This window comes from Pholcus phalangioides, unplaced genomic scaffold (genome assembly GCF_987345545.1).
Source record: "Pholcus phalangioides strain wild (caught in Gottingen) unplaced genomic scaffold, Ppha-v1.0 ptg000017l_1, whole genome shotgun sequence".
In the NCBI taxonomy this organism is placed as follows: Eukaryota; Metazoa; Arthropoda; class Arachnida; order Araneae; family Pholcidae; genus Pholcus; species Pholcus phalangioides.
Window position 1 is genome coordinate 25874205 of NW_028301610.1, and position 14683 is coordinate 25888887.

General features: G+C 35.5%; 1 protein-coding gene across 3 annotated transcripts in view; it reads right to left on the minus strand.

Moving 5' to 3' along the window:
* Window positions 1–14683, minus strand: part of Sptz (zinc finger FYVE-type containing 26 spastizin) — a 273621-nt gene that overhangs the window by 134813 nt on the left and 124125 nt on the right. For all 3 annotated transcript variants that reach the window (XM_089246450.1, XM_089246451.1, XM_089246452.1), the window contains exon 24: window positions 7994–8185. In XM_089246450.1, coding sequence (XP_089102576.1) covers window positions 7994–8185 — 192 coding nt within the window. The remainder of the gene's footprint in view (window positions 1–7993; window positions 8186–14683) is intronic.

Here is a 14683-nt window from a genome sequence, read left to right on the forward strand (position 1 = left end):
ACTACCCCTAGTGGTTAAAATTCATTAAGATTAATTCATTCAGATAATCACTCTACTATGTATGAATATATTCTGCTTTTTTTCAAGAGTTTCCCTACAAATGATTTTCTCCTTAACTGGAGAGTTCTATCAATCTTCTTTTCTGCTCCTCTCTGTCATCCAAATTAGTCTGAGAGATCCCATATAGGTTGAAGGTCTCCTTCAAGTTGTCCCCATTTTTTTTTCTATCCGGATTTACTTTATTTATTATTTCTCTCTGGATTCCAGTTCATTAATATTTAGAAAAAATGCTTTTCTCTCTCTCATCCTTCATACATGTTATATATATATATGTACCAGTGGCTCCAAAACTGTGATTTGCAGAGTACAAAATGCTCCTCCAGAAAACAAGGTAAAGGGAAGAAATTTAGTGTATTCATAGGTTGTATAAAGGACATATAAAGATGACGATATATATATTTATTTTATTTATTCAATATTGGTTGGCCGAGGCCTATACAAGGGAATGCAGTGATGAAGTTAGACAGAGATGATTGATGTCACAAAGAAAATCGGAAATTGTTTCACAATCAATAATGTTTTGGGGGAGGTTGTTCCAGTCGGTTATTGTTCGAGGAAAGAAATTAAATTTGAAACAATCTGTGGATACAAAGATGGGTTTAAATTTTTGTGAATGGTTAATTCTTTTTGAAAAGTATGAAGCCGGAGTTAGAAGGTTCAAGGTGTCGATATGAAAATGACTGTGGAGAATTTTAAAAAGGAAGGATAACCGAGAGATATATCTACGGGTAAAAAGCGGTTGCATATTGAGTTGGCACTTGAGCTCAGTGATGGAGGCAGAGGGTGACCAACAGTTAATAATGAAGCAGGCGGATTTATTTTGAATAGATTCTAATTTGTCTATACTGCAGAGAGTATAGGGGGTCCCAGATTTCACAGGCATATGAGAGTAGAGGAAGGATGTAGGTTTGGAAGCAGAGATGTCTGAGGTGACCTGTGGAGTTTTTGAGGTTCTGACGAAGAAAAAGTTTTTGGAGACACTTGTGAAAGAGGTAATCAACATGGAGATTCCAACGGAGGTCGGCAGAAATAATTACACCCAGATATTTATAACAAGAAATTTCGGTGATCAAGGAGTTATTGATAGTGTAAGAAGAAACAAGGGGAAGTCTTTTGTGAATAATTCTCATAAAAACTGTTTTTGAAGAATTAAGGGGTAATTGCCAGGACGAGCACAATTGAGAGACAATGTTAAGGTTATTTTAGAGAAATGATTGGTCAGATTCATTGTGCACCGTGTGGTAGATGACGCAATCATCTGCAAAGAGTCTAATATGACAATTGATGGAGTTTGGGAGATCGTTAATGTAAATCAAAAACAATAATGGAGAGAGAACCGAACCCTGGGGTGTGCAAGACTCAACTTGAAGAAATGGAAAGTTCTGGTTCTTGAAGGAGACAAACTGACTGCAGTTGGTAAAGAAGGCTTCCACCCATTTAAGTTGAACACATAGGCCAAGGTTTTGAAGTTTAAGAAGAAGTTTATTGTGGGGCACCCTGTCAAAAGCTTTAGAGAAATCCAAGAAAATTACATCCGTTTGGACGTTTTTGTCGATACTGCTTGATAAATCATGTATGACAAGAGCTAATTGGGTAGTTACTGATAAAGATGGTCAAAAGCCGTGCTGATTTGAGAAAAAGAAGTTTATTGAATCGAGTTTTGAGCGGATTTCCTGGGCAACTATGTGTTCAAAAAGCTTACAGCAGGTAGAGGTGATAGCGATGGGTCTAAAATTAAGAGAACCTGATTTATGAATTGGGATAATCCTATTAATTTTCCAGTCAGATGGTAAGGTTGATGTGTTTAATGATACATTGAAGATAATCAAAAGATAATTAGAGATTTCATCAACGCAAAATTTAAGAATATGATTTGGGATCCCATCAGGGCCAGTGGAGTGGGGTTTCAGATTTTTTAAAAGGTTCAGAAGGCCTGCTTTGGAGAAAAAGACAGGACTAGTGTTGAATAATGAATCGGAAAAGGAGTACTGAGAAAAAGTGGGGTCAGAGGAAAAAACTGACGAAAAAGCCCGATTAAATTCTGTGGCGATATCAAGGTGAGTTGATATTATCAATTTTTACGGAAGATGGGCCAGCTGATTTAGGGCGAAGGAAATTCCAAAATTTTGAAGGGTTAGTTTTAAGGTATTGAGGCAACTATATCTAGTTGCATCCCTGAATGAGGGGGCCATATACCAAATTTTTCAGTTTCAGAGAGTATTGTTTTTCCCTGCAGGTTACATACCAAAAATTAAGGTACTTTCATGGCTATCTACCAGCATTCACAGACAGCATCTATATGGCGTAACTTCACTTCATTCCTACAAGGTCATGAAGGAACATTTTTTGGAAAATTGTAAAGAATTGGAACGCCCATTCAAATTGTAATAATGTTTTAAGATCCCATTTGGGGATCCTTGGATATTCACATCATCAAAATTGTCATTTTGTGATCTAGCCCCTATGTGGTTGTCAACATTTCATACTGCTAAAATTGGGGGTGTGGGAGCAGAATCAGCATTTGGAGGGGCACAAGGATTTCTACCATAGAAACTTTGGGTCACTCACACTCAAAAAGAATTTTAAATTAACAAATAGAATAAGAATGCTTTTTTTTCCACAAAAATATTAATATTTTTAATTTTCAATCTTCTTGGGAGGGCACAGGCTTTCAATGTCCTCCTCTGATTTTGCCTTTGACAGAAATCCAAGTTTGAAGTGAAGATTGTGCAGTGGTAATTGGCTAATCCAAGGTTTTCCAACTTTGGGAAAAAGTTCTGTTGCCACAGACCTACAACACAAATATGTATACATCAGATTTTAAATCCACACACTAGCAATTTGGACCATTTGATCATTTTTGTCGCACCATTGTCATTTTCTGCACGTAAGGGATAATTAGACTGGGACCTACAATTTATTGCCAATTCCAAACAACAGCCTTTTTTTATACTCACCGAGAGGTTAGTGTGCTAACACCTGGATGTGGGACTCCCTGCAGTAGCAATCTGTTTTCGGTAGTCTCATGATGGTGTTTCTGTTGTACCCCAGTGTCAGGAAAGTTTTCTGACAAGCACTAACCAGGTATCGTACTCATGACACCTGTATATGTCCTTTGGCACTTTAGGTGAGTATCTTATTAAAATGGGCTACCACGCCCAGCAATTTGGAGTATAGATGGCACCATCAACTGAACACAAAATAAGTTAAACGCTGGGCACCCACCAATGCCATAGCAGGGTGGAGGGGGGGGACTGGAGGGTCTGGTCCCCCCGAAATGTGAGAAAATGACTGAAAAAAGATGGCTAATGCTATTGTTCTATCACTTTGGTCTCCCCCCCCCCCAGAACAAAATTTCTGGCTATGGGCCTGGCACACACACACAAGTACACTGTTAAGTTTCATTAACACAAATCTGACATAGCTCCCATATTCAGGTTTGAAAATGTGAAAGTTAAATGGTGACAGATCAGAGTTGCGGATCATTAGGAAGGGAAAAGAAAATAATTCCACTAGGAAATCATTTCTTAAGAATTATATGAATAGAGGGAATCAGAAGATAAACGTCAGAATAGCTTGTTTTCCTCTCCTTTCATTTTTAGTGCAAAAATTTCCCATCTTCCTACACACGGTTTTAGTTTTGCTGATTTTAAGCTCTTATTATCTTCCAGTGCATCCTCCCTAACTTGCTTTAAGTGTAATCAAAAGACATTATTGAAAGAGCTAAAGGTTCCCTAAATGGAAAATCAATCAGAAGAGAATTTATAGTAAGATAGTTAAGTGATTTATTAGTAAATATATAAATGTGCCTAACTGCATTATATTTATTTTAGATTTATTCATGTGTTAAATTCAACATGTTGAATTATCAGTGTTAATGGGTTTCTTTGGAAGCTTTCTCTTCTAGTAGACAATGAAAGTAAAAGAACCTAGTTATAAGCTGGTAAATTAACCTTTTTTCAATGAACCTTTGGTTGAACATGTTTTTAGAAATGAATTATTTATTTGATTCCCAATGATGCCAGTGAATGATGAAGGGGGGATGACCATACTTTAATTTTTCTGAGAGGCACCCACTTTCACTCAAAAAGGATCTAGAGTTTGTCAGGTAAATTAGAGTACAGTGGCATTTCTGAAGTCTATGCAACACCAACAAGCTATTCTGAGGAAGAAGTAGAAGACTTTTATGAAGAATTAGATGAGATGAATAATAAAGGAAACCACCATATCAAAATAGTAAGGGTGACTCCAATGTTAGAATTGGAGAGAGAAGAAATGGTGAAGTCGGAAGTTGTGGTTACAGTGTGTGAAATGACAGAGGAAACAGACTCGTAAAATTTGCAGAGTGAACAGTTATGCATCATGAATTCATTTTTTAAGAAACCCCAAAGAAAGTGGACCTGGAGAAGCCTAACTGGAACAACAAGCGAGATCGTCTACATCCTATCTAATAAGAAGCATACAATCAAAGACTGCAGTGTTCTCAGCAAATTCAATACAGGAAGCGATCATCCACTGGTGAGATGTAGAACAATGCTTAACACTAGAATGGAAAGAGTAAAACTTATCAAACATACAAAAACTGTCATCGATATGACAAATCTTCAAGAACATAGATATAAATTCCAATTAGGGGCCGTTCAAGTATTACGTCATCATCGATGGGGGGGGGGGAGGGGGTTTCCGATTTGCTGACTTTTGATGACAAGGGGGGAAGGGAGGTTTGGATAATGCTTACATCAGCAACCACCCTTTATGAAAATATGAGTTATGATTCAGAGGGGCAGAGCTGATGACGAAATTTTGCTGACAGCAGGGGGGGGGTCAAAAATGGCTAAAAATTTGCTTACGTAATATTTGAATGACCCATTAGAGCTGAAGAACCGATTTTACTTGTTATATAATACCACTGAAGATGAACAAGATATACCATGACAAAAAGGAAATTTAACCACTACACTAAAAAGAAGTGCAAAAGAGAAAAGAAGTGCAGTGGAGAAAAATAAATTAAACCAGTGTAAAAATAATAGAAAGAACAAAGAAACTGATGAAAGACCAGAGAGAATTTCAGATTAAGAAGAATGACCCAAATCAAAAGTGGAATCTGCAGAAATTTGTAAGACAGTACGAAAGCAGATTACAGGAGATGTCAAGAAGCTCAATTTTCATATTGTTTAGAAAGCACTGGAAGATAATAAGAGCTTAAAATCAGCAAAATAAAAACTGTGTGTAGGACAATAGGAAATTTTTGCATTAAAAAGGAAAGAAAAGATGAAACCATCACAAAAGATGGGAATAAAATTATTAGTATTGTTAGGGAATTTTATAATACTCTGTACAAACATTGAAGAAAGGGATCAGAGCAGAGGAAAAAGAGCAGGAAGAAAAGAAAATGGAGCAGAATGGAGCTGAAAGAAGAAGTCTACAATTCTATAAGATGTATGGAAAAAGGAGAAATGTCCAGGTGAAGATGGGATTTCAATAGACATCATTAAAGAAGCAGGAGAAGAATTTGCCAGTATGCTAGCTACCTTGTTCACAAATTGCCTCACAAAATCGGATGTGCTGGAATAAGAGGATATCAAGAACTATCAACCAATCAGTCTCCTATCAGTAATTTATAAAATCTTCACCAAAGTGCTGACATATAGGCTTGAATCCAAATTGGAAGAAGCTCAACCAAAAGAACAGGCAGGATTTCGACGTGGATTCAGTACAATGAATCACATCCAACAAACTTATAGAGAGACACAAGAATAACAAATTACCCTTGTGTATGGCCTTCATTGATTTTGAGAAAGCATTTCATTGTCTTCACATCTGCTGTTGTTAAAGCTTTAGATATAATTGGGGTAGAGAAGAAGACTTACATCATATGATCAATAAAATATATGACAAAGCAGCTGCAACGATTCGTTTAGATAAACGAAAAGCAAAGATTAAACTTGGAAAAGGAGTCAGACAGGGTGAGATACTATCTCACCAAAACTCTTTACCGCTGTTTTAGAAGAAGTATTCAGAAAACTGGATTGAGATAAAAAAGGAATTAAAAAAAGTGGAGAATTTTTCTCAACCATTTGCATTTTGCAGATGACATTATTGTTATCAGCAGTAATCCAGACAAACTAGAGGAAATGATACAAGAACTGGCAAAGGCAAGTATTCAGGTGGGCTTGAAAATGAATCTGCAAAAGACTAAAGTTATGTTCAACCCCTTTGCGTTGAAGACGACCATCTTGCTCAACAACACAGAGATAGAAGAAGTAGAAAGCTACGTATACCTGGGACAAGAAATTACCATGGACAACAGAATCATTAATGAAATAAACAAAAGGATCAGGATTGCATGGAGAACTTCTGGCAAAAACTGTAATTCTGAAGAGTCACATGCCATTACGCCTGAAATGAAAAGTTTTTAACCAGTGTGTGCTATGAGCACGGACTTATGGAGCTGAAACATGGACACTCACAAGCAGGACAATACAAAGGCTACAGACAACACAAAGGAGCATGGAAAGATGTATCTTAGGCATCACAGGGAGAGGCAGAAAAAGAATCACTTGGATAAGAAGCCACACCAAGGTATATGATATCACTGAAAGAATTAAAAATTTAAAATGGAAATGGGCTGAACATATTGCAAGACAAGACAATATATGGACCACAAGTATTCTGGATTGGTATCCATGTTGTATTAAACATCCAAGAAGGCATCCCCATGCAAGATGGATCGATGAGATCTGAAAAGTGGCTGGACTCAAATGGATGTCAAAAGCATCAGACAGAGTAAAGTGAAAAAATTTAGAAGAGACCTTCATCCAATAGTGGATTGTTGATGATGATGACTATGAGTCAGAAGAAAAGCAATTTTTCTCAATGAACAAAAAATTAATTTTTATTTCTCTACTTATCAAATCAGGATATTTCAGGGTCTTTAGATGCTATTTATCCAAAGTAGTGTTTTGAAAGTGGCTAGTATATTTTTTAGTATAATGGAATAGACTGGGGAAGGGCAAAACCATAGAGCCATATAGAGAGAAGTTTTAGCCTGAAACAGATTTTTTCATTTAATATTGTTATTTATGGATTAACTGCCATTTGCTATGACATTTTTAAGAGCTTGCAAGGCCTCAATGAATGATGTTTTGGAAGAAGTGGGCATTAATTCATTTATTTTAACACTAAACATTGTTTCTTTGATTTTTTTTTAAATAATGGAGGTGGATTAACCCTCCATAACTTATTACTTTTGTGCATGGGAGAACAGAACCCAATCTATTTAAGATTGGGCAGTTTCTTTCTTGGGATGGGTTTCTTTTCTATTACAGTATTTAAAATACCAAATTTTTGTAGAGAGTAAAGACATCATTTAACCAGCCATCTAGCTACAACGGAATAGGATGCTGTGCTGATTTTTGGGGTTTAATTGTTTAAATTTTTGAAAGCTAATTATTAATTGTTTCAATTATTATAATTTTTTGTTGATGATTTAAAAACACAGGAACATGAAGTCAGTTTCAATGCATTCATAAAAAATTTTAATCAGGAAAATATATTTTATTAGCTTCAAACTTTTAAAAAAGGGAAAAAAAGAAATTAATTGGTCAGAAGGCGAGTTAACCCATTTGCACCCTTCTTGTAAAATTGATACTCTGCTCATATCACCATGCATCAATAAGGAAATGGGTTTTTACATGATATACAAGCAGCATATTATTCCATGCTTGGTGATAAAGAAAACTAAAACATTTATGGATGCTTTCGCTTCTAGATTTCAATGTGTTAAATAGTTAAAATGTCTTGACTGGAGGAGACCACTGAATTTTTGGTTTGGTATATACACAAATTTTGCAACATTTGAAGTTGTGATAACCTTGAACATGCGATATTTCTTTTTCCTTTCATCAAATATAAATAATATTGAAGATCTTACCAATTTAGCTGAACTGTCTATTTTATTGAACTTTGCCCATTCATTAACAAGACTGTATTGACCACACTCTTTCAGATAATTCAGCACAATATGCTGGTCCCAGGTAGAATATTCTGCAACATCTTGCCATTCTGTGAATAAATCAGCTGAATCTTCAGAAAGTACATTTCCATCTTTGATCGCATTTAAAATCTAAAAGAAAATTTTTTTAATATAGTCTAAATTATGAATTTGTGTTACTGCTTTTGAATTAATTTTTTTGTCTTATTGTACTTTATTGCCTTCAAAAATGACTACAGATGTCATGTTTTTATCCAATAAAAAAAATAACACTCACCCATTATAGAAGGCATTGAATCATAACTGTTTAATGAAGAAATAATAGAGTTTTGGCAGACAAATTATTGCGCACTTACGTTTTTCTTGATCTTCCTCTATGTCCAGTAGTTAGCATTTTCAATGAATAAGTACTGCCCTGGCAGAATGTGTTTGTTCATCCACAAAAACACTAACAATGCTAAATTTAAAATTAAAATGCAAAAAACTAAAATAAAAAAATAGTTCTTTTTTCTCTGTTTTCACTAAAATCTTTTCTTTTTAATTAGTTTTTAGTGAAAATTTTTGGTGAAAACAATCACTCTAAACACAGAATAAATGGAAAAATCATAATTCCAATATGACCTTGAAAATTGATTTATAAACTGCCAACACCTGAGAAAAAAGTGTTCAATCATTTTTTAAAAATTGTTTAAAAAACATGTTGGCTCAAAATATGTAAATGAAATAATATTTTCGCAGTTGCATGGTAACCAGAAAATTTATAAAAAATGAATACACACAGGAAGGTTTTCATCATTAAAACTGTTTTTGAAACGCTAAGAGATGGCTCCCAATCATCTCCCTGATCATCTGTAAAGCTGATAATTTCCATGCTGGAAGGCAGAGTTCTTCAAAGAAAAGTTGTAGGATTGTTTAACTCTATTCTAGGTACAGTGTGGGGACATCTGTGCAAAAATATCAGAGAAATGGCGAAAATTCGTCTCGTTTTTCACACATTTAGAATCTCAAGAAGAGATGATACAAAACTCATAGCACTTACCTACGAGAACCATTGTGCCACTCTAAAATAACTGAATGCAAAGTGAGCAAGTACTAAGTACAAGGTTAATGTCTGCAACCGTACTTTAAGCAACTTTTATGAGAAGATAGATTTAGGGGTTCTGAAAATAAAAACCTAAACCTCATTCAAATTGACAGTAGATGAGGTCCAAATTGCAATAGCGTAAAAATCACGTCAGCTGGACAATGGTTGACTGAAAAATGCTTCAACTAACTTTACAATGAAGAGTCAAGAATCAGTTTGGAAACTGAAGATTGCCAAGAGAAATTTGTATGGAGGAGAACAGAAGAAAATCTCAATGATTAGTGCACTGATAAGATGAAAACAATCAAATTTGTTTTGTCATTCATTTAACCTTAAGACATACATGACAGCCAATGAACTAGGAGAACTTTGTACTTTGAAATGTACAGGGAGCAGCTCATTATAAAAGCATGAAGGTGTATGCCTCCTAAGAGAATTTATAGGCATCAATTTGATGCCCTAAGTTGTCTGAATGTTAATTTAATGTCTCAAAACATATATCCCGTGGATTTTATTACTGTTTGGTCAAAAAAAATATTATGAAACAAAATGTGGTTTCATCTGCAGGAGAATTATTTAGAACTTGCAGCAAAGAGATTGAACTAAACGAAAATTTCAGTTCATATTTTTGGAGCTCGAGGAATTTGCGTCATGAGAGCTCTGGCAGTAAGGATGTAGCAATGGAGAGGGAGAGAAAAGTCCCAAGCAGTTATTTATGTCTTCTCCAGCCCATTGATACCACACTTCAGTGATGGTAACTAGTGATAAATATCCCATATCCATGGGGAAAATTGACAAAATTGATCCACGTAGGAATTTTCTTGACATTTGCAGAAATTTTGAGTTCATCAAACAAAAGAATTAAATAAAAAAAACTTATGCCTGCAGTTCAATATTTTACCAAGGGTACTTGATTACATACTTACATCATGGCCCCCACAAGGGGGAGGCTGACAGGGTTCCAGCCCTGGGGCCCGGGACGATTTTCATCATTTTTTTGTTTTTTCACACTATAAATTCACTATAAAGGGGCCCGCCAAAAGTCCCATCCTACGGGACCTGCTCCAGGATGTGGGGGCCATGACTTACATCGATAGCTGGCAGCACGTTCTTCAAAATGTGTGTGAAAAATTTACTCAAAAGAGAAATTTTTGAGTGAAACTTTTACTCAAATATCCATAAAATGATGAAAAGTACCAAAAAAGTTGAAAATTCAAAAAGCATAATTTAGTTTGCACAGAAAGATAGGATTTTATTAAATAACAAAAATTTGCTGTCAGAATAGTTACGTTTGTTGCCGACAGGTAAGGCTAAAGTTGAAAATATTTTTATGGTGACAGCTGCCGATAAAAAGTTAATTACTATTTTGGCAATGAAATTTCTCGTTATTGAAAAAAATCATATGTTATTGAAAAAAATCATACCTTTTTGTGAGAAAACGTCAGGATATTACCAATTAGAATGAATGTTATACAAATAAGTCGGTTTTAGACATATTTTTCAAGGTTTTTTCTGCAGCATGTTGTATATCCAAATTTTTTTTTTTTGGTTAACAATGTTTTTCTTTGGTTAACAATGTTTTTCTTTGGTTAAGACAAATTTTATTTCTTTTGCTACTTTTTACTTTTCTTTAACTTATAATTCCTTCGACTGAGTTATTTTTTTGTTTCCTCTTGCAGGGTATGTTATAACTGAGATTAAATTATATAGAAATGAATGGGACAAAAGTAGTAAAACACAAAATCAAATGTTATATCCAGGGTTTGATAAGTGTACTAGACTTGTATATCAGCGCTGATGAACTGGCTGCAAACATTGCAGGGAAGTCTGAGGCATATGCCTGAAACCTTCCAGATTGTTGTTTGGAATTTCATGCAACAGCAGGGCCGTCTTAAGGGCATCATGGGCTCCCGGGCCAAGTGATTTTTCTGAGGCCCTACCTGGAAGATTATCGAAAAATTCAACTACTTCTTGTTTTTCTGAGGCCCTTCTTCACTTGAGGCCCGGGTGGGTCCATGCATTAAGATGGCCCTGTGCAGCAGATATGTGAGACTTGCATCACAGCTCATAGAAGACACTTTGAACACCTTGTTATTTGTTGAAACACATATTCACTTATGTGATGTGTTTTCTGAGCATGCTAACATATTAGAAAATAATTTGGGACCCTGCATTGCTATGCATCCTGAGTCATATGGGTGTGCCTTACCCTTCCTAGATTGGATTGGATTGTGATTTTTTTGGCGCTAGGACCATCTAGGTCAAGCTGCGCCACCAAAACACACACAGTGTCCAGATAAAATTCATACAAGACTTGTTCTTGTCATGTCAAAAGGTAAAAATATTTATGAAACGTAAAACAATGACAGATTGTAAAAACTATAATTTGTCATACAAACCAATGGCTTTAATAAATTTAAAAATGCAAGATGCATTTCAGTGGTCATTTAAAATGTCGCGAAGTGAAAGATGAGTTTGACCAAAAGCGGTCGTAAAATGATGACGATGATGCGAACAAGTAAATGCATGAGCAATGGTCAATGGACTTTGACAATGAGGGCACTCTGGTTGACTCTCTCATAGTAAAAGATAAGATTGTGTGAGGCGACTGTGTCCTATGTGTAACCGGGCAAGCAGAACTTCCTCCTTTTGGTTGGTCCTGCAGCTCGAACGCCAATGGCCAAGTGTGGGCTTGAGGGCATGTAGTTTATTATTAGTTTGATTATTCCAGTGCTCCTGCCAGCGGTGATGCATCACTTCTTAGAGGATTGAGAAGTGGTCACTGGCATTATCCTTCCTAGAAGTTTTTAAACCTGGTACTAAGACACCCTGTTCAAATTCAGAAGCATATGGAAAAAATTGTGGTTAGGCATAGTGTGTGCATGTGTGACTGCTTACTTCTATACTGCCAAGTTGAGCATGAATTTATTTTATTTGGACAGATGTATTGAAAATAAGATTTCAATACACATTATCAAATTAATTAGAATAAATAAATTACAAAAATCACAGTATAAAAATTGATTACTGGTATCTCAGAATGAAATTTTGTTTTGGCGCCAACGGAACATTTGACCACGAGTTGCCACTGGAAATGTACTATGATTTCAGAAGTTTTACATGGACATTATAGAAGAATTTTTGATTCTGAGTGACCACAAATAGTTTTGGGATGCTTCTAACTTCATATTACAAGACGACGAAGCGTCTTGCCATTGCGGCAAAAACACTCTGGATCCTCTGATATTTTTCCACAGAGTGCAGTTTAACAATCCTGAAACTTCTCTTTGAGGAACTCTGTCTTCCAACATGGAAATTATCAACTTTAGAAATTATCAGAAAGATATTTTTGGGAGCCATCTATTAGCACTTCAGAAAAAGTTTTATTGATGAAAACTCTCATGTGCATTCATTTTTTATAAATTTTCTGGTTACCCTGCAACTGCACAAATATTATTTCGTTTACATACTTTGAGGCAATATATTTTTTTAAACAGTGATCGAACACTTATTGCCATGCAAAAGTTCTGATTGAACACTTTTTTTTCTGGGTGTTTCCAATTCATGAGTTGATTTTTAAGGTTACATAGGAATACATTATTGATTTTTCATTTATTCTATATTTAGAATGACTGTTTTGACCAAAAATTTTCACTGAGAAAAAATCTTTATTTTTTTATTTTTTGCATTTGAAATGTAGTGTTGTTAGTAATTTTGTGGATGTACGAACACTTTCTGCCAGGGATAGTAGAAGAATTTTCATGGAACATTAACTGTTTAAGACAGATCACAATTTGATAGCATGCAACATGGATATCTTTAAGGCAGACTGTGCTAATATTGTATGCATAAATTTGCTGTGAAAATTAACAAATTATTTGAAAGAAAAATTTTCAAACACAATTGTATCTAAAGATTTCTGACAACTGGCTCATGCAAAAATGAATTCAGGAAAGAAAATTAAACTACTTCTGCAGGGAATCAGCCCCCCCCCCCTTTCGTAAGCCTGGCGAGTGTGCTAGACCACTAAGCTACAGAAGCAATAAACATTTTTCTTTTGGTAGAGTATATATGCTTCTTATTAATAGAGCACACATTATTATTATTTCAGGACATTTTTATGGCATTTCCTTCTCCTGTCCTATCTATCCCAGGACTGGATTAAAACATACGAAGGCCCCAAGCACTCAAGTGACTTTGGTGGTCTCCTCGGTACCATTTAATCTTAACACATGGTTCCCAATGACAATTAGATTTGTTTAAAATTTTCAAGTGTAAGAATAAAAATTGGTCAGCAGGTATTTTTGGATGGGGTGGAGGGGGGGGGGGGAGTTCAGAAGAATAATTTTTCCATGACACAGGATCCTCAAATGCCAGGAAGGCATAATAGCACTTTGATCTGGTTAAAAGTTTGGCGACAGTAAGTATGCAAATTGGTAGGCAGGTATTTATAGCTAGGTAGGGGAAGTGGGCTTCAGAGAAATTTGTTTAACCTCGAGGCCTATGGCTCTGTGCTGACTTCATGGAAATAGAGCAAAATCTCAATCGAAATAATCTGCTTTTGTCACCCTCAGGGCCACAACTAGAAACAAAAATATAGTCTGTCACTTGTGGAGGGTCTGTATCCATCTTGGCAACCCCCTAATGTTTGACAGAAAAAGAGAAAACTCAACACCCTTGCTAGTCAAGTGCCTGGAAAACAGATCCTCCGCCCTCCTTTAGTTGCAACCCTGGTCAACCTTTCGATGAGAATCTTCAACTGTACAATCAAGTGCTCTTAAAATTTTAAGATTTCTTAATGGATGGTTGATGCTGAGAAAAAAAAACTGGTTAATTTTTTGTGGTGCCCCTTTCCTACTGATGCCCTAAGCACATGCTTATTTTGCTTGATGGTTAATTCAGCACTGATCTAAGCCATTCCAGTTTTGTTTTTCTTTCTGCAATAATGATTTGAATATTTTATTTACTCTTTTTTATACACAAATGAATATGTATGTTTGTTTGTGTCATAGATGAGTAAACTTGAATTTGAGTGGGAACGTGCAATGAACAGTCAGACTTAACTCAGCTAATAGCTCATATATACCGCCACTGGATACCAGATGATGATACACATAATTGGCTTGCAAGGGAATGAGATTCCTCAGAGAGAGGCAGTTGAATTTTCCTTCCTGATTTAACGTTTGCATAAGCCAGTTTTCAAAAACCTGCATATGAATGGCAAAAAGTGCCATTGTCTTCATGTAAAATTATATCCTCCATCAATAGATTACCAGAAATACCAGGCATTGCCCATGAAAAGTGGTAAATGCACAATGTATTACAGTTATAGTGTTTATGCGCTTATTCTGAACATCTTTCATAATTCAGACAAATAAAATAATAGGCACAGACTGAAATGAATTATGAGAAAGTGTTGATTTAACTGGTTATAGCAGGAGTCAAATTTAACTGGCAGGCCATTGATGACTTTCCCATTCACCAAAGATAGACTCTAATATAAGGTGCGAGTCCCTGTTTTGTCTTGTTATACAAAGTCTACTATA